Source organism: Leptodactylus fuscus, chromosome 5, assembly GCF_031893055.1.
Source record: "Leptodactylus fuscus isolate aLepFus1 chromosome 5, aLepFus1.hap2, whole genome shotgun sequence".
Classification (NCBI taxonomy): domain Eukaryota; kingdom Metazoa; phylum Chordata; class Amphibia; order Anura; family Leptodactylidae; genus Leptodactylus; species Leptodactylus fuscus.
In genome coordinates, this window is record NC_134269.1 from 166,040,095 (window position 1) to 166,067,380 (window position 27,286).

The 27,286-nt window shown below is 38.4% G+C and overlaps 1 protein-coding gene across 2 annotated transcripts in view; it reads left to right on the top strand.

Moving 5' to 3' along the window:
- The window catches only part of SH3TC2 (SH3 domain and tetratricopeptide repeats 2), a 66,767-nt gene extending 39,861 nt beyond the window's left edge, over window positions 1-26,906 (top strand). For both annotated transcript variants that reach the window (XM_075274657.1, XM_075274658.1), the window contains exons 9-18: window positions 663-858; window positions 3,244-3,377; window positions 4,344-4,385; window positions 7,083-8,786; window positions 11,049-11,229; window positions 14,088-14,238; window positions 15,598-15,720; window positions 16,742-16,892; window positions 20,636-20,832; window positions 22,651-26,906. In XM_075274657.1, the coding sequence (XP_075130758.1) occupies window positions 663-858; window positions 3,244-3,377; window positions 4,344-4,385; window positions 7,083-8,786; window positions 11,049-11,229; window positions 14,088-14,238; window positions 15,598-15,720; window positions 16,742-16,892; window positions 20,636-20,832; window positions 22,651-22,842 (3,071 nt within the window). In that variant the 3' untranslated portion in view covers window positions 22,843-26,906. The remainder of the gene's footprint in view (window positions 1-662; window positions 859-3,243; window positions 3,378-4,343; window positions 4,386-7,082; window positions 8,787-11,048; window positions 11,230-14,087; window positions 14,239-15,597; window positions 15,721-16,741; window positions 16,893-20,635; window positions 20,833-22,650) is intronic.
- Window positions 26,907-27,286: the final 380 nt, after the last annotated feature.

Genomic DNA, 27,286 nt, shown 5'->3' on the forward strand with positions numbered 1-27,286 from the left:
TAACCTATAGTCAATGTATCCCAATGTGTTTTGAGCTTGAAAGCAATTCTTTATCAGGTTCAGTAATCCAAAGCATGGATATATAGTGACAAAATATGGCGAAATGAGTACTAGAGGTTCTATAAGGTCACCAATGCATAAGGGTTGTATTTGATGTGTACAATGGTGATGTGCTCAGTGACGGCACTGGTAGCTACAGAGACAACATGATCCGTAACCTCCTGAACATGAACATTTGTCTGCATGTTATTACGTCTTATGTTTGTAATAACAAACTACTTATTCCTTATGTTTATAAGTAATATAAAATGCATGCACCCCCTGCATAGTATGTAATATTACAGCATATAAGGACGTACTCATACAAACATTGACTTATAAAGAAAACACATGGATAAAAGACAATGGTGTATACAATACCATGAAATGTGATCTATGTAACAATCTCCTTGTTTACGCTGCTAAGGATGCAAATCAGATAAAAAATATAAAAGCCACTTGTGCTATCATAACCTCATCTGGTTGTAATTCCTCTGTGAATCAAGGTCATGGGTAGACAGTCACATGTACGTATGTGGTTCAAGATATCTGCATCTGATGTGCTTATTAAAATCTTAGAGTCCTATTCTGTATGTTGAAGCTAGATGTCTCCTTTTGTTTAGGGTTGGGTCAATGCACTGCTAGAGAGAACCATTCATCCACAGAATGGGATGAGCTCAGCTACTGCAGGGGTGATGCCATTGAGGTCGTTGGCTTCTTCGTACCTGGACTTAAGTGGTTTGTAGGAAAGTCTCCTTCTACCGGAGCTACTGGTTTTGTCCAAACAAAACATGTTGATCCCAACTGCTTAAAACCTTTGTAAGTATTTCTGCACATTGTCTATGCCACTGGTCCTTTACTACTGAAATGAGCAAATATTAAAAAAGTAGTGTACACTCAAAACCTACCTAGGGTCATGTTTGCATGGAACAATTTATCAGGTTTTCTGGCACTAATGGGTATAATTGTGGGCACATCTTTGGAGTATTTGCCCTTTCCTGCACCCTCGTTCTGTTACTTGCCACTTCTTGAGAATGTGGTCAGAGCTGGGCAATGAATTCCAGTTCCTGATAGTTATAAATCTCCATTCTGAAACATGGGCATGTACATGATTTATTAAGCTTTAGATTTGACGCACAATAGTTGCGGTTTTTATTGCTATTGGTGAAGGAAATATGTTAAAAAACTGCAAAAAAAAATAATAAAATCATTTAAACATGCAGTGCCAATATTGTCCACATGGTGGCACTGTTGCTTCAAGCTCACTGCCTTACACTTTTATAAAAACATGTCTCTGTTGTTCACTTATGTCTACAAGTTATTGACTTAATATTTGTTGTCAGAAGAACCATACCTGTCCAAATATTAATGAGCATGTACTAACATTTATTTCTGGATAATAGAAATATTTCTAAAAAATGGCAACTTTTCCAGTTTTAGATTTTGGCTGGTTTTGCATACCTAATAGTTTGTGCAACATGAATCCCTAAAATAGAATTCTTCATAGTACTGCATTACATTGGTTTCTGTTAGACCCACAGACTGTTAGAATTAGTACACTGACAGGCAGAATGGACTATCACAGATAGAAATCAGATCTTTTTCTAGCAGAATGCTTTTGTTTTCATCCAGACGTTCGGTACCTAAAATTGCCAGAGCCATTAAACGTAACTGACATCATAAAAGGCCTCATAAAATAAAGATGATTTGCTTGACTGTAAACCTAGATGGTAAATGAGATTATCCCTTCAAAGTATCAAGTAAATTGTATCATCAAATGGCCTAAAAGATCACATATGTAACACGCCAGGACACAGTTACTATATGTGGGACCCATCATGGACATTTGGGAATATGGTGACGTTAAAGGAATTGTCTTAATGAAATTAGTGAAATGTCATCTTATAGCATATGCATGAAAGTAGTCACTACAGAGTGATACCAGAACCAAATAACACCATAGAGAGATTAGAACTAAACAAGGTTTATGGACACAAAGCACCCCGAGCATATAAAGTAAGGCGCTGTTTACATTGTTGTCCAGACCATCTGTTGGAAGTTTGTTGGGACCACCATCACTCTAGCAGAAAGTATAGTGCAGCTCACAGAGTTATGCTTGTCTAATGGAAACCTTATCAGAACCTTCATAGAACCCGATATAAAGCCGGCTGTGCTTCCGCTGTGGAGCTGTGTTTGCAGGGCCGCGAAATCGGACAGAAACAGGACCTGTTCCATTGTCGGCCAAGTACATGACCAAGTAATTCACGGTCATGTGTACGAGCCCATAGAAATAAATGGGTCAGTGTGCTATCCGGGAAAACCTGGGCTATACTACATACATACTATGGGCCCACTAGCATACCACTGATGTTATCTTTTGTTGGATTCATATCATATCATATATTCCATGAGATACCATATTATAGATGAAGTAATTCTGGTTGGAAAGAATAGCTATATAATATTCTGCCGCACAAGTGATAGATATACAGTGTGACTCACAGAGCCTGTTGTACTGTGGAACCATAGGAGCTTCACACAGATGCACAGAGCTCTGCCATGGACATGAATAATTGTAAATCCATTGATAATTTATCTAATAGTATGATTCTTAGGGCAGCGCTATAGAGAATGCATTAACATCAATTACCCATTTTTCTGGAGGGGGGGGGGGGGGCTTTAAAAAACATAATCAGAAATTCCCTAGTTGCATAAAACCCAGCAAGAAGACAGAAACCATAGAACTGCCACACCACCTAAAGGAGATGAAGTCAATATACAGTATATGTGGGTGATTCTCCCCATACTATACCAGGTCTCAAGCTCTCTTATAACTCTATGTTGTGCTGTTCCTATGTTATTCCACCTAGAAATGTATGAATAAACTGAGGGCGACCAGTCTCACTGTATATGGACACAGCACTTTGACAATGGGAATGGTAACACCCAGTTGACAATGGGAATGGTAACACCCAGAATTACACAATGTAGAGATCCACAACTGGGGAATACACATATTTCCATGTAAGCTAATAACATGGCCCATATGCTGATGTGAGGAATAGCTGTGCACAGGAATATTTCTATCATGTATTTCTACAGATTTTCCTATTAGAGTGTAATACTCAGCGCCATTTCTTCGGCATACCGTGTGACTGCATACTTGAAAAACACCATTATCATATCTTTCTTGAATTCCTACAGGGGTAAGGATTTATTATTCTTAAGTGAGGATGAGAAGGTTTTCCTTCATTCATTTGATGAAGAGGCTCAGAAAGGCCCGGTGGAGCTCCTGAGCAGCTTGGCTCAGACGGACATCAGCTCGGTGTACAGGCTGGGTGAGTTCCCTGATATATTACTATTGATTCGAGATACATTGCTGAGCTGCAGTTCACAGCTGCTGGGAGGAATAAAGCGGATATTTGTGTGACTGACACTGTAATATTTGGCAGTATATTGACAGAAGGATAACAATGTCTTGTTACTCTTGTACTGTCAGGGGAACCGGATCCTTTCATTATCTAATTCTCAGTCTGTTACTCTTCATTTCCTTTCGTTCACCTCTCACATAAGCACATTGCTTTAATCACAGGAAACCCACATTAAAGCAAGCCATATATTACAGATAACAGACAGCTGAATATAGTGACACATATAGAATAATATCTACCAGGGCATATGGGCATTAAGAAAAGAGGGGTCCTTCTATGAGATGACCAACTACGGTCCAAAGTAGCCAACCACTGCAAACCTCCCACTGTAGTAGACCCAATAACGCCATGTTTGACTTGGTTAGCAATTCATTTTAAGGTTCTCATTTAGCAAGCTGTAAGGTGGAAGGGTTAAACCCCTGTAAGTAGAGCGACGCTAGGTGCACAACTGCGTTCACTTGGGCACCAGAAAAACGGAAACCCATTCTGATTTAAAAGCGGAAACTTAGACAAATAGACTATTATGGGGTCCATTGGGTTTCCATCCAAAAAATGTGGAGAGAAAAGTTCTACTTGCATTTCCTAAGCAGGTTTTGGGGTGTAAACCCCAAACATACATCAGGCACAGTTCTGACAACTTAGTCTAGTAAAGTTTATTGGTTACATTATAGTTTGTGATACAATGTAATTGTTGTATTTGGCTTTTAATCCCCATTGGTTACATTATACTGTATGTGTAACATGATGACTGGCCATACACATTCTATATAAAATATATATGATGTTGATATACATGGTATGATATAATACTTACAAACATATGTAATATTGGCACCACTGTGTACTGCAATGAGATGTTTGCTGTTTTTGCAGATGGTCTGGATCCAGTTGAAATATATCTGAAATCTCTACGAGGTAAAACAAGTTCTGAATTATTACACATAAATGTCATTTTTTTGCATTTGATATTACACTGTATATATATTTTTAAGATAAAAATTTCCATGTACACAATTATTTGTTGCAGTATGTGGGGGAAGTAGCTCGGTAGCAGCAGTGTTGCTGACCCAAACAGACAGGGACAGGGAAAAACGTGTAGCAAGCTGGTTTATTTACAAAAAAAAAACAAAACTGAAAAAAATAAACCTTGGCTTCAGGCATAAAAAAATCCAAAACAAAAACACAGCCTTAACTTCAGGCAAAAATCTCTGCGCGTCTGAGCTCTAACTAAACAGTAACCGAAAATACCTCACTATACACGTGGCTTACTGTCAGCCACAAGAACTATAACAAACAGTATGGTTTGAATTCACCAGACTCAGTATGTCAAGGCAGCTCCCATGCATTCTCACTCCCAGGTTCTCCCCTTGGCTACAGGAACTGCAGCCCTTTTCTAGCCCAGTGATGAGCCTCAGGACCCCACACCTGGGCTGTAGCCTATGCAAGATCCGCCCTGCACCACACATAAGTCAGGAACCTGGGGCTAATATAGCGTGATGCCACTACTGTGCCTGTGCCTGCCTCACAAGTAGTTCTCAGCATGTTTCTGGTATACTTGGACAAGTAAAACAGGACCGATATCTCTGCAACCGGGGCAAATAGAGGCAAAACTGACAGTGACAAAACAGTGCAAATAATTCATTCAGTATACGATAGCGTACTCATGATTCTTCTATGCCATAGGCCTCCTTCACAAGACTGTAGTGGATTTACAATCCACAAATACTGATCCACAATTCGCACAAAAACATGTTCTCATTGCATCAGTATGGAATCCACAACCACAAATCCTTTAGGATCCCCTACAGTGGTCTGGGGTCCTTGAATACGGCATGGACAATTTTTGCAGCCTTGTCCGGGCCCATACAAGTTAATGGGACTGTACTTTATCCACAATTGCAAATAAAGAGTATAGTCATAAGCATGAGGCCTTATTCTGACTGCGCCTTTAGAGTTTAACATTCTCCTGTTTAGCAGAGAGCTGTGCATAAATTATACAATACAGCTAAACTGTTAGATTTTATATCTGTGCAATATACAGACATAGCCCTCATTTAAGGCTGGTCTTACACGACAGTAGTGGTTTCTGCAGTCCGCAATTTGCTGATCAACAACACTAATTTCACTCTTCCGGAGACGTCCGTGTCCATCCACAAAGTGAAGATGTCATAAATAGTTTGTGCAGTAATGTCCGTGACTTTGCGGACCTGCGGTACTCAGTTCGAACACCGGTCATGGCACGACACACCACGGATAAAATATCCGGAGGTGTAAGAGGCAGCACTGAATACAATGTGTCCACAAATTTTCCGCATTTGAGAACCCACAATTGCGGACCATTTGCGGATTTAAAATACGTTCATGTAAGGCTAGTGTAACAAAATAGTACATTGAATTTGTTGCTCATAACAACCAGAGAAAGTTTGGATAAATGAGTACTTATAAATGGTGACCCAAATTCTGAATTTAAGTTTGTCTGTGAATGGAATAAACGGAATTTAGCTAATGTACAAAATAAGTAATATATAGTATTTACTTAGTATAGTATTAAGTATCCCCCAATAGTTCACACCACTATATAGGCACGGCAGTAAGCAGGTTAAAGAGGACCTTTCATGTCCTTATGAATGTGCAGTTTTACATACTGCTAGATAGCTGACAGTATGCTGAATTCAGTGCACCATCGGCTTTCTCGGTTACGTACCCTGGTGGTGGAGATATTGGTGCTGTTAGTTTTGGCACTGATATCTCCCCACTGTCAGAAGGGCATCCCTCATAGCTCAGTGTCATCGCTTGGCTGTGAGGGAAGTCCCTCGGACAGTACTCTAACATATCCTTGTACTGTCAGAGGGGGCGCTCTTTACTGCCCAATGTTGACGCTGAGCTGTGGGAAATGTCTTCCTCCAGTACAAATCTATACAAGATAAAGCAATTCATGCAAAATGCTTGTCAGATGTCTATTTCTTTTATAGTAGTCTGTACCTGTACTTTCATGTTTAGATGCCTGCCTCATATTGACTGTAGGATGTGACTGTTTTTCACTATAATTTTTATGTACTCCTAACCATACTACTTATCATGACAATGGGGGTCCGTCCATCTCTAGTAATTTCTATTATCTTGCCAGAGATAGCCAAGTACAGAGATGTTTGACCTTCCCTCCTTTCAGATGGATCCCCGATTATGAGGGTCCTGGTGGTAAGACCCCCCACCAATCTACAAATTAACCCCTATTCTGCTTTGAATAAGCAATGAAAAATTCAGAAAACTTATACAAGAACTTTACATTTGAAAGTTATTTGTCTTAAATCTAATGTTAAAGTCAATTGCGGTGATACAATTTTATATATATATTTTTTAAGTTGAAATCTTTTATAGAAACATTTTGGAAAAACATTAAAAAGATGTTCCATCATATTTTCTATATATATATATATATATATATATATATATATATATATATATATATATGACATATTGACTGACATTGTATTTAACCCATTTATGAATAGAGTTTTATTATTGGAACTCAAAAAATACAACCTCCGCCATAAGTGGGTTAATGTGAAATATGTAATGACCTCTGTAATATCCCTACATTATACTTTTTAGGTGCACGAGAAGAGTTTGGAGATTCGCAAATGTCAGATAGTTGGGAGGAAATTGAAGCTTTAAGCGAATCTTCTAAATGCAGTATGTCTGAGAAATCAAGTCCAGATTCAGAATGGAGATATGAGGTAGAAGGCTTCCATGTCCACGGACAAGAGGATATTGATGATCCAAAGTTTTTTGTTGACTTAAATGCTGGAGACCTAGAAGACTCTGAAGTCTTTGATCCCGTCTTGACATTTCTCAATAAAGAAGGTTATGATTCTCATTTCCAGCCCTTATACGATCTTTCTATGTCTTTTCTCAACTCCACATTTTACGGCTTTTCAGAAGAGGAAGACTTGGTAATGTACCTGGAAACGTCCCGAAACTGGGCAAAAAGGAATAACATGTCTTGGGCTCACCTACGATGTTGTTTCCTTTTAGGACGGATTTGTGCCAAGAGGATGAAACTATCTCAAGCAAGAGTTTACTATGAAGAAGCCTTAAGTGCCATTAGCCATGGATTTCTAGATTTGCAACTTTTGGCTGCCTTGTATGGAAATTTGTCAGCTATCTACTTGAAGCAAAATTTGAAATCTAAGCAAGAACTATTGCTGGAGAAAGCTGCCAGTCTTCTAACTTGTCTATCTCAGCATAATTTTAGCTCAGAAAATGAGCTTGAGGTGCTAAAATACGTTTTTAGGAAAGCTGTAATTGTTAACAATGCCTCTCTAGAATCTCGTACTTGCTTCCTTATATTTCGGTTGCTATATCAGCTAGGAAGACATGAAGAAGCCCTACCATTTCTGGAACGCTTGCAATTTCTTCTTATTACTTCATGTTCTCAAACTTTAAATTCCAATACAAGTGTCATGCCCATTTTAAGTTACTTGTATGATAGAAAATACCTGCCTCATGTTGCTTTGGCATCAGCCAGACTCTGCAAATCCGTTGGCATGAAAACAATGCCATCTCCATTATGGAGAGTTGGTGTGGTTATGCAAAATATATCCAAAATAATGGGTTGTCCACTAAAAGGCAACCATATATCAGCTCAAGCTGCCCCTTACTTAAAACATGCATTGTCCTCTTCGTATGAAAGTGGAGATGTGAAAGCTCAGAGAACGCTGTGCATTCTTTTAGCCAAGCTCTACCTCCAGAGAAGTCTTCTGTCTGGTGCCATTAGTTATACTAAAAGGGCTGTTGAGTTAGGAAGATGGACCAGTGAGGAAGAAGCTTTTGAATCTGCTCTGTTTTTAGGGTGGTTATATATTTTGAAAGGCCATTTTGAACAAGCTTGCCATATTTTAATGCCTCTTTTAGACTCAATGCAGGAAACGGACAGTACCACGCAATGTGGGGTTGTGCATAATCTCCTTGCCAATGCACAGAAGAGAAATAAAAAGGTACTTGAATCTTCAAGAGGGTACTCCTATGCCCTTAAAATGGCTACTGAAACAGGCAATAGAAGAAACCAGGCCATAGCCCTTGCAAACTTTGGTACATTGGCCGTGTCCTGCCAGGCATTTATTATGGCAGAAAGATACTTTCTAAAGTCTGTCCAGCTTTTTATAGATGTGCAGGACAGTGATGATGCGGAGAGAGAGCTAGCCCAAGTCCTGCACTGGTTGGGGAAACTTCTCATAGAACAACAGAAGCTTGAAGATGGCAGAGTTTGTTTGGAACTTGCGTTACTGTTTTCTATGAAGTCCAATAACTTAAAAAGTGAGTTTCTGCTTTCTAGTTTCTAAAAGTTTCTACTTTTGTGACATTTAGCCCATTCATGTCGCAGGTATTTCCAAAAGCCAAGTTTTTAAGCCACGTTATTTTTGCAGGACAAATTTTACTTTGTAGTGGTGCCATTTAATATTCCAAAAACAGGAGAAAAGCTGCATTTGTCTGACTTTTTTATGGGCTTTGTTTTTATGGTATTCACAGTTCAGCCATAATGACATGTTACCTGTGTTCTATGGGTCGGTATGATTAAGGCAAAACCAATTTGATATAGTTTTTCTTAATGTTTTCACCCCTTAAAAAAATCCCAAACTTTGCAGAAAACGTTTCTTGGAGTCGCCATAATCTGAAGTCCTTAACTATATATAAATATATATTTATATAAATATAATCTTTTTCCAGATACAGTGTATTTGTTTGATTTTACTTATATACTTTTATGTATGTTCTAGAGAATTAAAATTTTTCTCTCTTTTTTTAAAAAAAATATTTTTATAACCCCCCCATTGTTTGATCACTAATATAATATATTACAGTGCTAGTGAATAGAGCAGCCGCTAATATGAGTCTATTCCAGACATGGAAGGATATGTTTTTGTAATTTGGTACACTCAAGGGTGACACCCCATAATGTACATGGCACCCTACTATGTCAAGTAAAAACTGACTTTTGGAAGCTTTGGGTAATTGAATCTGAATTATCCTAATATCCAACAATTTTACATCGAGTATAAGCCAACCCGAGTATAATCCGACCCCCTAATTTTACCACAAAAAACTGGGAAAACTTATTGACTCGAGTATAAGCCTAGGGGGGAGTTTTTGGGTGCAGTAGATGTGGGGGCTGGGAAAGGGGAGGGGGTGTTTTGGTTGTCTGTCTGCCCCTTCCCTGAGCTTGAGGACTGTTTTTTCTTCCCCCACTTGGAATTCAGTCTGGCTGAATATAGGGTATCTGCAGTGCTCCTATTAACCCCTTCCTGACAGAACAGGAGCACTGCAGATACCCTATATTCAGTAGACTGAGCACTTTCAGACACAGGGATACCTAATGTGTTTGTGTTTGGCAGTAATTTTCTACTTTTGTATGTATTCTAGGGAAAGGAGGGATTTAGAACTTTTATTTATTTTTATTTTTTTTAAACCTTCTTTTTTCTTTTTTGCACTATTTTATGGAAGATTCTATATATTGATATTGTGGCTGGTCATAGACCTCCCCCCCTCCTCCCCTCCTAAAAAAAAATATATATTTTTTTTTTTTGCTGACTTGAGTATAAGCTGAGGGGGGCTTTTTCAGCACAAAAACTGTGCTGAAAAATTCGGCTTATACTCGAGTATATACGGCCTTCCTGGTCTCAATGTGCTTGATGTACTGCATTGATACATATGGCAACCTTCCATGGAATTATACCTATTCCTTCTATATATCAATCCACACAATGAAACACTAGATCCATTAAAAACACTAATGTTCAAGAAAAAATAGCTTTAACCTTCTGGTTTACTGATATGCAATTGCTTGTGGCTCTAGTAACATTATTATTTTATTATTTTGTGTAATAACATGTTTGTCTCATATGCGACACAGATGCATAGTGAATTTCTGCTCATAAAATATTAATATGTCTTTGAATAAATTTGATTCATGTTTTTTACCTATTTTATTCAAAACAGTACTAGACTCCTGCTGAGCACACCAAATATGCAGGTTATGAGAGGAAAGAGAATATTTATGCAGTTTTTTGCCAGATAGAAAAAGGTTTCAACAGTATAGTTTGTATTGCTATTGCTTTAACATATTTTAGTAAAAAAAAATTACAGATTTATTTTTTTAACAAAAATGTCAAAAGATTGTTGCTCTGACAGCAGAGTATGATGGAAGTAAAGAGGCTGCGCCCTGTGATACACGGGTTTATATGAAGAGATGCAGAATTTCTGTGTAAAAAAGCAGATTGAGACGGAGCCGCACGTTGTGGAATTGCAGCTTCTTTTGTTGCAGATTTTGCTGCATTTTTTTTTTGCTAAAACCAGTGGTGGCTACAGAAAGAATATGACATATGTACTTCTATCATCTGCTCAATCCACTCTTGACTTTGCCTCAAACAAAACACAACAAAATCTGCAACAAAAAAAGCTGTGTTTCTGCAACGTAGGGCTTCAACCTGAGACAGGGCCCCACGTGGTCTAGACGCAGTGGTTTGGCCGTGGTAGTTAATTGTAATTTGACTGTGATTGTGCTATATATTTATTATCCAGGTCAGATCAGTGTTATTGAAGAACTGTCCAGTTTCTACAGTGAAGTGTGTCCTACCATTGGAGCTCATATAACATACTGTGAACACTGGGTCCACCTACTGCAACTTTTGAAAGACAGACACAAGGAAGGAGATATTCTAAGCACCCTGAGTAGGCTCTATCAGACTCTGAACACTGCCAAGTAAGTGCAAGGAACTTCTTAATGTATTATGTGAAGTCAGCTGACTAGGGCAGGAGTGAATATTGATCATGTAGAAAAGATGATAGTCCTGCTCTTTATCTTTTTATAGAGGTGGGGACCTCATATTGTATATGGATAAGGGGGCATCATTGTAAGATAATATCTTTAAGTGAGGGTAACTATAGTATAAAAATACTCTTATTCAACTGTAGTTAAAGACTGAACTCTCATAAGAAAGCTATTAGTTTTGTCCCTATTGATTTGATTGGCTCCCAAGATGAATCGCCCTTCACCTTCATGTATTCAGATAGCAGATTATATTACCAAATCTGGAGTTATAGATATGATAGCTCACTATTCAGCCCAAATCGCACAGCTACGAAAGATTCATTAAAATAGAATGAAATATGGATAATTGTTTCTTTTCAATTAGTAAAAATAATATTTAGATTACAAAATTTAATTTGAGTAAATCACTCTCCGGGCTGCTAAAATTATTTTCATTTATAACATCCTTTTTTTCTGCAGCTGTAGTTGAAAAATAACAAATGTTTTGTTTTAAAACTATTTATTTTTTTCTTTTATTATTTCCTAGCCCGGAGGATACATATGGTTATAATAACCTATTAGTGCTGGGAAAGTGTTTGTTGCTCAAATGAATCTCTATTTCTTGTAATAAGTCATTTTACTACTGTTGCTTGAAAAAAAAATAAAAAAAATATATATATATATCTATGCATAAAATCAAATATATATCACAGGATAATACTGCTATGTCTACTACATAATGCACTTCTCAACACTGAAATTACAACACCACTGACAAGTCATAAAGTTATGTAAGTTAGGGAAGTAGCAGTAGTTGCTAAGATCTGCAGATGATCACATTTTCATGCCCCTAGCTCCGATCTGTGGGTGAGTTATATTAGCTAGATTGAAAGCAAAGTTTTTTAGGGACATGAAACCTCAAAAATCATATCAGGGATGTGGGATGCTTCTTGTTTACGAATATGTCAGTTATTGCCACTTGTCGTAAACTGAGAGAGCAGAATCCTTGAACTTACCCCTTGTTCACATCTGTGTTCGGTAATCAGTTCAAGGAGTCCGCATGGGGTCCCCCACGAACGGACTACCGAACACATTAGACTATAATGGGGTCCGTGTGCTTGCCATGAGATCTTCGACGAATCATGCGGATATGAAAGTAGATTGTGGACTACTTTTCTGTCCACATGTTTCCCTGCGGGGATCTCGCAGCAAGCACACAGACCCCTATTATAGTCTATGGGGTCCGTGTGCTTTCACTGGCACACCGATAGCCAGTGCGTTCGATATTCCGTTACATATTAGCATGTCTATCAATCCTGTGAATTCCATAATTATAAGGCTTTGGTGTTGCTATTTCAATATTGATAAGTGTATAGATAGTTACAAAAATGATGTTGTTTGAGTTTGATAACATTGTGAGAGCCCAACTGGCAGCGACAAGGTGACTTTTTTTAGAGGGGACCCTGCACTACAAAGTCTCCCCTCTCTGTAACTGAACCTCCAAATAAATTTATAGTTAATTAATGTTCTAATTTGGAATTAAGATTGTGAAGTCTAATAGGGACGGGGTCATTGTGTAGCATTGCAGCATATATTAGTGCTATATAGATGGATAAAATACATTCATGTTGCTCTATTATTCTTTAATATACTGAACAATACATTTAAATGCATACATTTTGAAATGGCTCAGTTTTCCATGATGTTACAGAGGGATGCTTTTTGTAATAATAGGAAAACCCATTATTACTGACCCACATTGATGTCTCATGAATGTTTTCCATGCGGTATTGTGCATAGTCCATGGCTTTGAGTAATGCTGAGATTCTGCTGGTTCCACAGTCATCTTGATATACTAGTAAGAACATAAACATGCATAAGTGGTTAGGAAAAAATAGCTTCAATATAGGGCTTGTGCACACGGAGTTAACGCAAGCGTATTTTAGTATAATACACATGTATAGAATACACATGTAAAAATAACACTCCTATTGACTTCAATGAAATCTTTTACAAACCTTTTTAAATGCGTTGCGTTTTTTGACGCTTTTTTTTTTTTTACACGTGTAAAAGATTTCATTGAAGTCAATGAGACTGTTATTTTTACACGTTGTAAGCCGATGGCTGGTCAAGTAATGGAGGGGTGTACATCTCACCCAGACTACTAAGGTGGGTGAGATGAGAAAACTCCAGAAAGAATGTTTCTCAGCAGATAATTTTGTCTGCTGAGTTCTGCTTACTGGGCTGGATTTTTAGGAATGGCAGGTAGGATTGGTAGTGGGACCTGTCATTCCACCCCTCTTCAGTACACACTTTGGGGATGTTCCAGCAGCAACTCAGCTGTTGAGAGTCTGCTCATCAAGGAGGCTTAAGAAGCCAGCTCCAGCAGCAGACTCTGGACAGAGCTTGGCTGGAGAGTGAAAGAGAGAGGTCATATTTTTGGAGCTGTGTCCTGAATGACTCAACTGGCTTGTGATTTCTGTTATTCTAGGTGAGGTAACCTATTCTATGTTTAGTTAGAGCCTAGCCGGGCAGGTATTTATTTTTGTATTGTTTCCTTTTGTTACTGTACTATATTTTTGAGTGAAAATAAAACTCTACCTTTTGTTTTGGACTAAAGAATCTGGACTTGTGTGTTTATGCCACCCCACCTAGCAACCCCAGACCCTGACAACGTGTATTCTATACATGTGTATTATACTAAAATACGCTTGCGTTAACTCCGTGTGCACGAGCCCATAAATTGCTGTGCCTTTCTTTACTCTGTTTCTCACTACTGTCATATTAGCAATATTGTATTAATTTCGTAGATCCCTAAGGAAAGCTCTGGACTATACAAAGCAAAGTCTAAGAATTTCCATAGATCTAGGACAACATGAGAAATCTGCCGAACGGTGGATTCAAGCTGGAAAACTGTATTATCTGCTGCAAGAAAATGAACTTGTGGAGATTTACCTGCATGTAAGTAAATGCCATAAATGTGCAATCTAACATAATAAATAAAATATATATTATAAGGCTTTGTTCACACCAGAGTTTTTGCATTTTTTGAAAGCAACAGTAACACAATCTGTAGAGCTTTTCAATGCTGTCCAAGCAGCATTTACTCTGATGGAGACTTGACTGGCTCCATTATATGGTCTCAATGAAGACTTGTAGTGAAAACTCTAGCAAAGAGTCCACTGAATATATATTGTGAACCGAATTTAACCTTGGGTGTATAGCAAAATGGAGTCAGAATTCAGCCTAGTTACAGGTTATTACTGGAATAACTACACAACAGCTATGGCCCATTAGTCTGTAGTTTCCAGGGCTTCTTAATGTAATTTGGGTGGCTGATGTACATTAGTAGAAAGCTAAAGGTTAATTGTACATTCACGTCGCCTTGTAATTGTATGCAGATATAGTCATGTGAAAGGTTCAGAAACTTGGTAAATACATTACATTACTTAAACTAGTTAGAGCCTGCATTATAGTCCAGAGATTTTTCCTGAATTCCTATAATGAAAATATCTTGCTGTTCTGCATCTAAGGCACCTCATATTGTATGAGTCAGTGCCTGATGTAGAGATGTATCCCTGATGCAGAGCTATAGCTAAATGCTCCTTAACTGGGGGCAAAGATTCAGCTCAATGCCCTAATTCTGTATCTAAATATAAAGTGACTTATTGTCACCCCCTGATGAACAACACTTGGGGCACATACCCAGGCTACCCCCTCCACCCAATGCATCTGACATGGAACTGACAGAATTCTGGGTGATTTTAGAGTTGAAGATTGTATGAGAACAGCTACAATAAGTACTATACAAGGAAAGTCATGTATTTGCAATGTTAACTTTTTTTTTTAAATGTAGATTGTGAACCCCATATAGGGATTACAATGTACATTTTTTCCTATCAGTATGTCTTTGGAGTATGGCAGGAAATCCATGCAAGCATGGGGAGAACATACAAACTCCTTGCAGATGTTGTCTTTGGCAGGATTCGAACTCAGGACTCCAGGGCTGCAGTACTAACCACTGAGCTACCATGTTGCCCCCTGCAATGTTAACTTCTTGTGCAGATTATACCCAGAGTCCTGATTGTGTTTTCCTTCAACCAGAGCAAAAGTTAACATACAGTAGCTCCCCTCCCTAGGTACCGGAGATAAGGCAGAGTGAATTGTTGGACCTAGCAAATAGGGCCCATGTCCCTTATCTAACTCCCCCTCGTTACCCGATTAGATCCATGCGTAAGGCACAGACGTATGTTCAATTCTGCCTTCACACTTCATTGAGGCACTTTTATGAATAATGACTATAATGTGGATTTATTACAGGCTGGCATCCAGGCTTCCTTGAAAGCAGAGCACTTTACTGCCACATTGCACTTGTATGAAGCTGCTGGAGATGTGTTCTTCCATGGGCTACAAACAAGAGAGAAGGCTCTACCTTTTTATAAGGTAATGGCTGCTTATACGTAGAACATTGAAACCATGACCCTTTAGGAATTGGAAATCTCTTTGTCTCTTATAATAATAAATTTACTCATCTTTCAACATCTTGGGTTTTTATAACTTAAGGATTACCAAATATTAAGTGAGATCCATTTGTTTATTGTGCGTTGCACATTTAGGCCTCCTTTCTACACAAAGCACAGTTACAAACTTGGTGTGTTGTACAATTGTTTGTTCTTGTTTTGTAGTGTTTGGCTTTAGTGTGTACAAGTAAAACATAGTGGGGCAGATTTAGGCTAAGGCCCCACGGGCCAGAAACACTGCGATAAAGTGTTGCGGGTACAACCACGGCGTGAACGCATCGGGGTTCTTCCTGCAGTGCTTTGAACAAAAAGTTCACTGAGTTTTCCTCCACGGACTTTCTGTTACAATTCTTTCTATGGGAAAGCCGCAGCATTTCCGTAGATTTAAATGACATGCTGTGATTTTCAGAACCGTGACGGTTTGGGAAATCACAGCGTGTCCGCGCTGCGATTTTTTTCTGCACAGTGGGCATGGGATTCGCATGAATCCCATCCACTTTGCAAGTACTGTAAAACGCTGTGATTTTTACCGCAGCTGTGTATCAGCTGATGAGGACATCTGATCAGTGGGGGTTCCAGGTGATAGATCCTCACTGATTTGATACTGGTGCTCTATCTTTAAGATACAAAACACTCAGAAACAGTAGAGGTGGCACTGCAAAAAACGCTATATAGTGGCAGGCATAGGCATGTCAGGAGGAAAAAATGTAAATACCATGTGGTCGGGTGTAACCAAGCCTAATTCGGGTGGTGCTCATTCCTAGATAAATAACACATAAAAAAATAGAAAGGCATGCAGAGATGAAAAACAGCAACAACGATAGTTTTGCACCTCTAAGGTGCTTTTTCAAGCTTACTAAGCTTGAAAAAGCACCTGAGAGGTGTAAAAGATCAACTTATCAAGTAGCTTTCAGTATTTGTACATTTTTTTTCTTCCTGTTTAGGAGGGTGCCCTACCACTAGCAAAGAAACTTGAAGACACCCGATCCCAGCTGCGAATTTTTCACAAACTCACTCAGCTGCTAATACATCAAGGAGATTATAAATCTTCTCTGGAATTTGCTACAATGGCTGTCAGACTCAGCACACTTGTCGGTAGGTACAGAAGTCTATCCAGTCTACTTGTGAATAAACATTTTAGGATGATATAAGTATAATAATTGCTTGCAACACAAAATAGTAGTGTAAAATCTACTGAACCTAGGATAGAATGCTAATAAATGAATAAAAACTTGTGTAAGGAGCTGAAGTAGCTGCAAATGGTCAAAATAAGGAAAAGTTAGCAAAGGTGGATTACAAAGTTCTCTTTAATAATGTGCTGGGGAATATTATAAAAAACTCCCACATAAGTTTTTATAACAGAAATGTTCCATTTTGTGATGAAAAGAGTGCTGGGTCATGAGATAGAAAACCATCAGTAGAAGGAGTCAGTTGTAACATATTAATGATACCTCGATGCAATGACTGGGATCAGAGCTAGCTCCTCTCTCAACTGTTTAACCCCTTAGATAATGCAATCAATAGTGACTACAGCATCTACGTTGTTATACAGAGAGAGGAGTCCTCCAGACTCCATCTTTGCACTCATATTATAAAACTAATGGACTATCTATCCCACATGGTGAACTCCCGAAAAACAAATTCCCGAACTGCAACAGTAATGTGCTAAATCATACAATATAAATTATATTAAAACATGAGAAAACAGTATGATCTGTAGAATATGGTTAAAACATTACTTAGGCTAAAGCCCCACATTGCGGAAACGCGTTTTTTTTTTTGTTGCAGATTTTGTTGCGTTTTTTGAACCAAAGCCAAGAATGGCTACAAAAGTAATGGGAAATATATATTCTAACTTCTGCTCAATCCACTCCTGACTTTGTCTACAACAAAATTTTCAGCAAAAAAATCTACATTTCCAAAACGTGGGGCCTTAGTCTTATACTATACTGTGAATGCTATAAAACAAAACCCAATAAATTTATATGTACCCCAATGTAATGCTATTAAAAGCCGTACAAAAAGAAATCCTGCCAAAAAACAAGATCTCATAAGTCCAGGTTGACAGAAACAATAAGAGTTTCGGAAGACTTACCCTTAGTTCATATCTGCATTGGTAATCTGTTTGGGAGAGTACGCACGGGGACCCCCAAACGGAATACCAAACGCACTACTTTTCTGTCTGCATGTTCTGTTTGGACACCATGTGAGAGCACACAAACCCCATTATAGTCTATCGGGTCCGTGTGCTTTCACTGCACACCACTTTCCAGTGCGTTTTGTATTCCGTTCGGGGGAGTCTGCATGGGGATTACCAACGCAGATGTGAACGAGGCCTTAGATCAGGGGTCCTCAAACTGCGGCCCACGGGCCACATGCGGCCCACCAAGCACTTCTGTCTGGCCCCGCCGACAACGCCAGCAGGCTATCATTTATAATGAAGCTCCTGGGGAGCTCGGGCCAGGCCATGGAGCGCACTTCACTTTACCTATTGGAGGGCACCGCTCCCGATGTCTGTGCGACCTGCGCTGCCTCCGGCCCACTGTTTAAAAAGTTTGAGGACCCCTGCCTTTGATGAAAAAACAAAAAAGAATTGCTATATCCTAAAGTAGTGAATGTTATTTGAATGGCTGCCATGTCATCTAAACCAAATCTTGCAATATCATATAGAAGGAATAAAAGAATTATAAACCATTTTGGATTCTTTGGTATTTCGTTAAAAAAATGTAAGGTTAAGACTTTTCTTAATTGGCCTATATAAAAATAGACAATATGTTGTGAGGTCAGTTCAAATAAATATATAAGACCCCAAGAGACTAAGCATATGGATTGTTTAACATAGTTTATCAGTAACCGACTTTAGTTCATTACATTCCAAAGTATTTGTTTCAAAAACCGTCCTACGTTATCAACGTCCTGTTATTTCTGTCTTATTAAAGCCATATTTTTAATATCTTATATTTTAGATTACTCACAGTATAGATTCTTTAAAAAAGCACTTTTGGGGGGTTTACGTGTTTTTGTTAAAAGTTTATAAAGGGTCATAATAATACTTATAGTCACTTGTACAGACTATACATGGTAACAAATGCTTAGTCTATAAATTGTGCCTAGAAAAATATGTACAAAAAGTTGATCAGTAATATGTTTTAAATTAAAAAAACACTCTCCTTTTCCTTCAGTATTACCTATCATCTGAATCCTTCTCTTCTGCTAGGCCATGTAACTTCTCTGACCTGATAAAATCTATATAGAATAATACACAGGCCCTTCCTGCCTGTATGATGAACTGTTGCACACGGGCTCTCCTCCATAGAGGGAGACAGAAATGTCTGACACTAAGACTACGGTCACATCTGCGTAGGGTGACCATTGGGTGACTCCAACCCCCTTTCTGCTTACAATTTGAGGAGAGACTTTTCTCTTCGAAAAGCAGGACTTTTCTCGCCGCCAATTTCAGGTGGAAACTCACGAACCAATTATAGTCTATGGGGTCTGCGGGTTTTCGCCTGTAACTGCTTTTTAAGTATATAGGGTTTCCCATTTTCGGGTTGCCAAGAGGACCCTAGAACGGAAACCCGGGCGCTAGTGTGAACCTGGTATATCTACTGATGAGCAGACAGGTTTTGTCACACAGCTATGATCAAGAAGCTGAGCCTATCTATAAATGTATAATTTCTTAGATATAGTACACATGCAGTGCTCATGCATTATGGGATTGATAGCAGTAAGTAATATAAAAGCCTAAATGGTGTCTGCCCAAGAGCAGAGGAGAAGCTGAATGGCAGCCATATGAGTGCAGTTAAAGCAGTGCGGAGTGTGACAGTATTTGTATGTTCCAGACAAATTATTTAGAATGTTACAGAAATTCTCTACAAAGAAGTTACATTATATAAATTGTAGTTCTGATATTCTTCTTGGTGATGGGTGTATTTGTGAGTTATCCTCCCACATATGACCAACAATCAGACTCTACAACTCTTCAGTAGTTCCTGTCTTGATTCCTTTGAGAACCTCAAAATGTGAATCTCTGCCACATAAAATGCTGTGTCTGTTGGAGAGTCAGACTGTCGGTCACATGACACAGCTAAGGACCAAAAGGGAGTGGAGGAATGAATAACTTACAAGTACAGTCACCAGAAAGCAGATTACCTTCATTACAATTTATATCATGGAACTTTCCAACAGGCTAGAGAATAATCATTTTTGTATGAAGTTCTTTAAAGTAAATATTATTAAATAATAATATTAATTAAGATGAAATAATAGTAATATTAAATTAGATTGTTGTAGTCTGTAGTCAGTCAAAACATGACTATTTGGAATAATTAACAAAGGTGTTCCAGTTTCTAGATATTGATGTTACATACTCTTTATGATGACCCTTGAGGTACTTTGGTTTCCACTCAAAATGTCCAACTAAAATGTTCAGTGAAAAAAAACTCTTCTAGGACCTCGACTGTTATGGTCTAGCTTACACAGTAGCAAGAATCACTCTACCACCAGCACAAGAGAAGTCAAATGGTACTGAGCATGTGTGACCACTAACACTAGAGACATTAGTTGGGCATTCTGAGATACAATCAAATGGGGCCCATGTTTTGTGTGATCTAACAGAAATAATATTCGTACTCACTGGTCAACCGAGTGGTCGCATGAGTGGTCATACTTTGTTGGAAGTATTGTATGTCTTTAGCAATGGAATGGAAGGAGTCTATGTCTAGAATGACTGGAGTGCCATCTTTATTACTATATTTACCCTTAATTCTGTAATTGACCACTGTAAATAAATTTTTCCACCCCAGTATACTGTGTAACTCTTATTCCTCTCCATCTAGGGGACCCTGTGCATGAACTGGTTGCATTTCATCGACTGGCGGGAGTCTACTATGCCTTGCAGATTTATGAGATTGCTGAGTATTGTTATCTTAAGGCGCTGTCTGTATGTTCTTCACCAATACATTATGCCGCTGAGGCTGGATATTATGTGAAAGTATATTGGCGGTTGGCAGATATTGCATTGCATAGACGAAAGGTAAAATATCATCTAGAAGTTTTATTATTGTATGACAAAACTAAAAGGAAACACATTTATTACCACAAGAGGTCCCAGCCTTATTACTATGAGGGGATCCCTGAATTGTTTTTCACACTTTACTTTCATGACTACAGGAGCAGATTTTCCCTAGACTTGACCTTATCATCTCTCCAGGGGGCAGGTGTTAGGTGTCAGATTGGAGTGACTCCAACTGCTGGAACCAGTGGTGTAGCTAAAGATTCATGGGCCATGGTGCTAAAGTTCAATCACTATTTTTGTATATAAATTTGAGGTTCGTGGCACACATTTTGATCAAACTGTGAGGTGACCTTACTCAGAAGGGAACCTCCACTAAAAAGACAGTGAAGAGAGCCAGCCTGGGTATCATAAAGCTCAATGCAGAGACCAGGGGAGACATTTTATGACACCTAGACTGCCAGACATCAAAGGAGATTAAAGGGGGTTGTGAGAGAACTCTGCTGGGACTTTGGCCTGACTGCGACCTGTAAAGAGGCAGTGCAAGCTTTAGATGGCATTCTTTTTTGTTGCAATTTTGTTATTCTGGCCAAGATTTATTGACTACTTTGTCAGATTAATATTTGCAGTGCCAAAGCGGTTTCAATATGTAATAGAACTCTATTCAATATATACTATAATGCTACATTTCTACCCTCAAAAGTAAAAGTAATTCACTTTTATTGGTACATTATACAAAATGGAACGATAAAACATCACCATTAAATTTAGATATTGTATTATAAACAGAAATATAAAAATATGGAAGCTGTAAACAGCATTTTACAGCAAATGAAAATGGGTGCTCTGCAGACATGGCCATGCCTGGATAGAGAAAGTTGATTTTTGTGGGATGGCAACAAATCTGCACAAATCTGCACAAAAACAGTATCTAGTGTATAAGTCCAGGACTAGATCCACAGGAACAACCAATTATTTGGTAGTTAAACAACTTCTTGGAACCCAGGATATGGAGAAAAGAACTACACTTACCCAGGTGTCTTCAAAAGAAGCCTTTATTATTACCAGAATACACAATGCGTTTCGAAGCTAAAGGTTGCCGCTTTCTCCAAACTGTACACATGAGAAAGGGGCAACCTTCAACTCTGATATGCGTTGCATGTTCTGGTATCAATAAGGTCTTCTTCTGAAGACACCTGGGTAAGCGCGGTTCATTTCACCATATCCTGAATTCCAAGGAGTTGGTTAAATTTCAAAGAATTGGTTGTTCCTGTGGATTTGGTCCTGGACTTCTACACTTGATGTTTACGTCCTTATGCCCTGCTTATGGTGTCTACATAATTGATTCTACACTTCAGGGAGTTGTGACTTCATCACAACCACATAAGGTGAGCATCTTTCTATTCAACACCCTAAATCATCCCTAAGTAACCGCATTACACTATTGGTTGTGCGTTGCTGTTACTTTTTGTTTCTATTAACTTGAACAAAAACAGTATGTTTTCTAAGTCAATAACAGTACCAGGAGCAATTTTGATGGTGGTGGACACCCTTCAAACTGAATATGGCCTTTTTGCCTTAGTGTAAGATAGTACAATATTAAGGAGGAATGATACAGAAATCAGTCATTACTTACAGTAGATGTGAAGGAAATAACATGCTGAGACAATTTAATAACTTGGTAAACATTGAAATGAAATGTGAGTACATAACATCACGTGAACACGCCTGCTTGTGCCATGTGTATTCTTTCCGATGACTGAAAGGTAATGATGATACTTCCTCTTGGACAATGTTACAGTACAGCTGTCCTGATGTAACTATTTCACCTGTTTACAGGATGCTGAAGATGCCGTCACTTACCTCTCCTTGGCCCTTGCAGCTGCTATTGAAGTGGGCAATGAAGAGTTTCAGCTGCTGTTAATGGGGAAACTATCTGATGTGTATGGGAAGTTCCTACGTGATGAAGAACAGGCAGATATTTTCATTAAACAAATCCTACAACTTGGCAATAACAAGGCCTGTACGTGAAAATGTGTCATGTACACCCTTATAAAGGAACACACAAATCCCTTCCATTGTACATAACAGATGGGGGCAAGAAAGTCCAGGTGTAGTAAAGGAGCCGCAGCTGATAAACGTTATATCATAGTCATCTGAACTGGATGACATAGGACCAGAGTTATTGTACAGAGCTCTTCATAGCATCTCAGGTATAAAGGAGATTGTCATTTCATGCTTCACAGTGATATAGATTTGTGAAGAATGAATGGCAGTGGTTTTACTCAGCTATGAAGGCTGAGATCCCGTATACTCTATGAATTATCCAATACTATAGAGGTACAATGTTACAGCAAGACACTGAACAATATTGAATCTCTTCTATATTCTTAAATACTGGAAATGAACCTGCGTACAGTTTTATAAATGCTGATATTATACTAGTGATATAGGAACGGATCACTAAAATTGCCATATAATAAAGATGTACTGAAACCTAATTCCAATTAAATTCCTAGGAAGAATACGAAATGAAACAAAGTGAAAATATTGACATTTCTACTAAAAATTATTTATTGTTATTTATGCAATTTCCAATAATTTCTTATGAGGTTTATATTTTTGGCAATGAAAGCATCCCTAGTAGATATCATTGGATTTATCTGTCAAGATTATATTCACAAATGTTTTCAAAGGGGATTTATTTTCCAGCCTTTCTTTCACTTATGTAGCCCGTACCGGTGACTGTCACCATTATGAATACATTAAGTAGTTCGGATGGACACTATATAAGGAAGAATACTGCAATTAGGGCCAATGGCTGTCTCTCACTATTGGTAATGCTATGTCAAGGCCATGTCAAGGGCAATGCCCTGACAAAACGTCACACTACATGCATGATGACCACGGTCCAGAATGATCTGTCCAGTACAGATGTCATTTATGGATTGAGTAAATTATTCGGAAATATTTGGTGTGCACTTTGGCTCTGCTATTTTCTTACACAACTCAAATATGTCATTTATACCAACAGCTCTGTGACTTATGGCTCATACATTTGTAGCACTCTTAGGTATTATGTCCATTTTATATTAAACACCAGGAAAATACAAGATAATAGAAATAGCAGTTGAGAATGAGTGCACATGTTGGAAAATTATACTTTTATATTAGGGTATTTTCTCATAAAAAACTGTTATGTCAGATAGGACTGATGGAGGCAAAAAAATGGGACTGGCTCATTCGTCATCACTTGAGAATACTTGATAATCTTGTTTTTAAATAATTGATTTCAATGTTAATTTTATAGGGGATTTCCTAGTAGTTCCTCTACTGTAATTCCCACAATTCAAGTTACTGGGGCTTACCCAGCACAAGCCACAGAGCCTGAAGAAGGCCAGTACCGTAACTATAAAAAAATCTGTGATCAGTTTGCATTGTTAGCAAGATGGATGGGAAGGCATAGATGTTGTCAATATTATGGCTTAGAAAACCCTCTTAATGGCTAAGACCTCACGGGACGATATGCAGCGCTAAAGCGCTGTGGGAACAACCGCAGCGGGAACACATCGCGGTTCTTCCCGCAGCGCTTTGAACAGAAAGTTCATAGAATTTTCCACTACAAACTTTCTGTTACAATTATATCTACGGGAAGCCGCCGGTGTTTCCATAGATATAATTGAGATACTGCGATTTCCCAAACCACGCCTATGTCTGCGCTGCGGTTTTAAATGCAAAGTGGGCATGGGATTCTCAGGAATCCCATCCACTTTGTCTGTACTGTATAACGCCACAATTTTTCCTGTGGTGGCAAATCGCAGCGTCTCCAATCCGTGGGGCCCCGGGCAAATACAGTTTTCTGGTATGATTTATAGTAAATTTGTTGACCTGCCACGTCCCCATCTTACCCCGCCTTGTTTTCTGCCTGACTGCCAGTTTATAAAAAAGTGGCAAGTAGGGCTTAAAACCAACAAAGGGCTGTGTGCCAAGATGCGCCACATTGATGCCAGAAAACTGGTTTAGTTGGGCTAGTAAATTCCCCAAATGTGTCATCCACTACCGTATTGTCTCAGAAAATATATTGCAACATGTAAAACCACTAATAAACTGCGCTTAGTAACAGTTATCCAACAACTGTATGAATTTGCCAACCTCTGATACAATAAGTGTGTATATATATATATATATATATATATATATATATATATATATATATATATAGAGATAGACACCTGGTACAAGGGGATATCTATAAGGGTGTCATGATGCTAGCACTATGCTGCTGCATCCAATGACATTGGGCCAGTCTACCTACTGTAAGTACGCACATGTAAATAGTTTACCTGATGTATGTGTCAGTACTCTCCATATGCCAACTCTGGTGGCATATGTGCCATTTTTATTATATTTTAATCCTAATTCTGTCACTTTATGGACTGAGACTGCGTAGATCACTTGGCAGCTGATGAGAAATAACCTCTCATGTAAATCACACCTGGTTCAATGGAAAAGGATGTTATTGGTTGTCTTTTTGGTTTGGTGTGACTGAGTATTGCTTATCCTGCACAGTATATATAGAATATGCAATTGGCTGGGAATGGAAGTGTAGATCAAGTGATGCTGAATGCAGCAAACCCCATATCGTTCCTTTACAGATACTAATATTGCATGGTTTTAGTATCTAATTTTTTTATTTAATAAATAATCAATTTATGGAAAAAAAATTGAAAAGCTTAAGCATTGAGAATGACAGACAGCCTGCATACAGCTTGCATAAAGGTACAGCAAAGCAATGCATATAAATACAATTTGGTGGTATAGACACGAAGCGTAGAAGCCTTATGTCATATTAATGTATAGCCCACATGCGCCTGTTGGAATGCTTTAGGGGGGTCTTACATTACATTGTTTGACTTTTTGTTGTCATTTACCCAACAAGCAGCAAGGGATGAAGAGCTGATCAGATACCAATAGATTGGTCTAAAGAGCAGACAGACACAAAGGAGATCTACTATTCATTTATACCAGAAATCTGATGTAAAAAGTTGTAGACCTCAGGTTAAAGTGAAAGTGGCATGGGAGTTGTGCTTCACTTTATCTCATATTCGCCAGATCACTTATATCAATGTCAGCTAGAAGATGGCGTAGATTACAGCACAGTTACGATATTGAGGTAAATTTGCCAATCTCGTCTAGCATAAACCTGGATTAGACAGTGTAGAATACATCCATAGTGGCTCTGGATGGATGATAAATCTGGCACATCCTTAAAAACTTGTTAAGCTTTACATCACCTACAGCTTGGCTTACTTTGTACAATTTTGGAGCATACTATTGCATTTTAAGCCTTGCCTTCTTTTCACAAAGTCAACCTCCTCACAGTTAAGCCTGTTGACTATGGTGAAAAAAGTGTCAAAAACATTTAATAAATGTGCTTCCTGGCATGTGCACTAAATCCTGGATCACCCCTTGTTCACATCTACGTTTGGTAATCCGTTCAGGGAGTGCGCATTGGGACACTCCCCGAATGGAATACCAAACATATTGGCAAGCGGTGTGTGCAGTGAAAGCACACGGACCCCATAGATTATAATGGGGTCCATGTGCTCTCCGTGCGGTATCCGCATGATTCGTACAGGCAGCAAGCGGAGATCACACGGACCCCATTATAGTCTATGGGGTCCGTGTGCTTTTACTGCACAGCACTTGCCAATGCGTTTGGTATTCCGTTAGGGGGGGTCCCATGTGGACTCCCCGAATGGATTACCAAACGCAGATGTGAACGGGGGCTCAAATTCACCAGAATTCGGGCGCCTTTTGTTTAGTGAATCAGCCTTATTACTTCACATTTGTGGCAATATTGAGAAGTGTGTTGGCACACAGAGTTCCCAAAGCCATATGTTGACTACTAATAAAATATAAGGGAATAGAAAAACATAAAAATTGGATGAAATGGGACTGACTGGAAAGATTTTTCTATTTCTGTACATGAAATTCCAGAGAGCAAGAACACATGTAAGTAGCATGTATGATGTAGAATGGTGTTCATGTAATGGATATGAGCCTAATGTAAATAAAGAGAATTTATATATTTATATATAGTAAGTGGTCTTCATTTTCTTTATTAAATTATTATTATAAGTCTCACTCTACTTCTCTAGTATATCAATCAACTTTTTGTGTTTTTCAATGTTTACTAACTTTGGGAAAAACATCCTTTACATGAAAAAAAAATCTTAAAAGGAATGTATTGCTAATTTAAACAAAAAAAATGCAATGAAAATTCCCATAAAATTTGCACTTGTTAGGCCATTATTAGGCTCAGTAGCCAGAGTAAAAATTGTAGGATATAGTACTTTTTCAAAAAATATGGACAGTGACAAGGAAAATTAAAAATAAAATCATAACATTCTTAAAAAAAATATGTTTTACATAAGAACTTGGCTTAACAAACTGACACATTTCTTTTAAGATC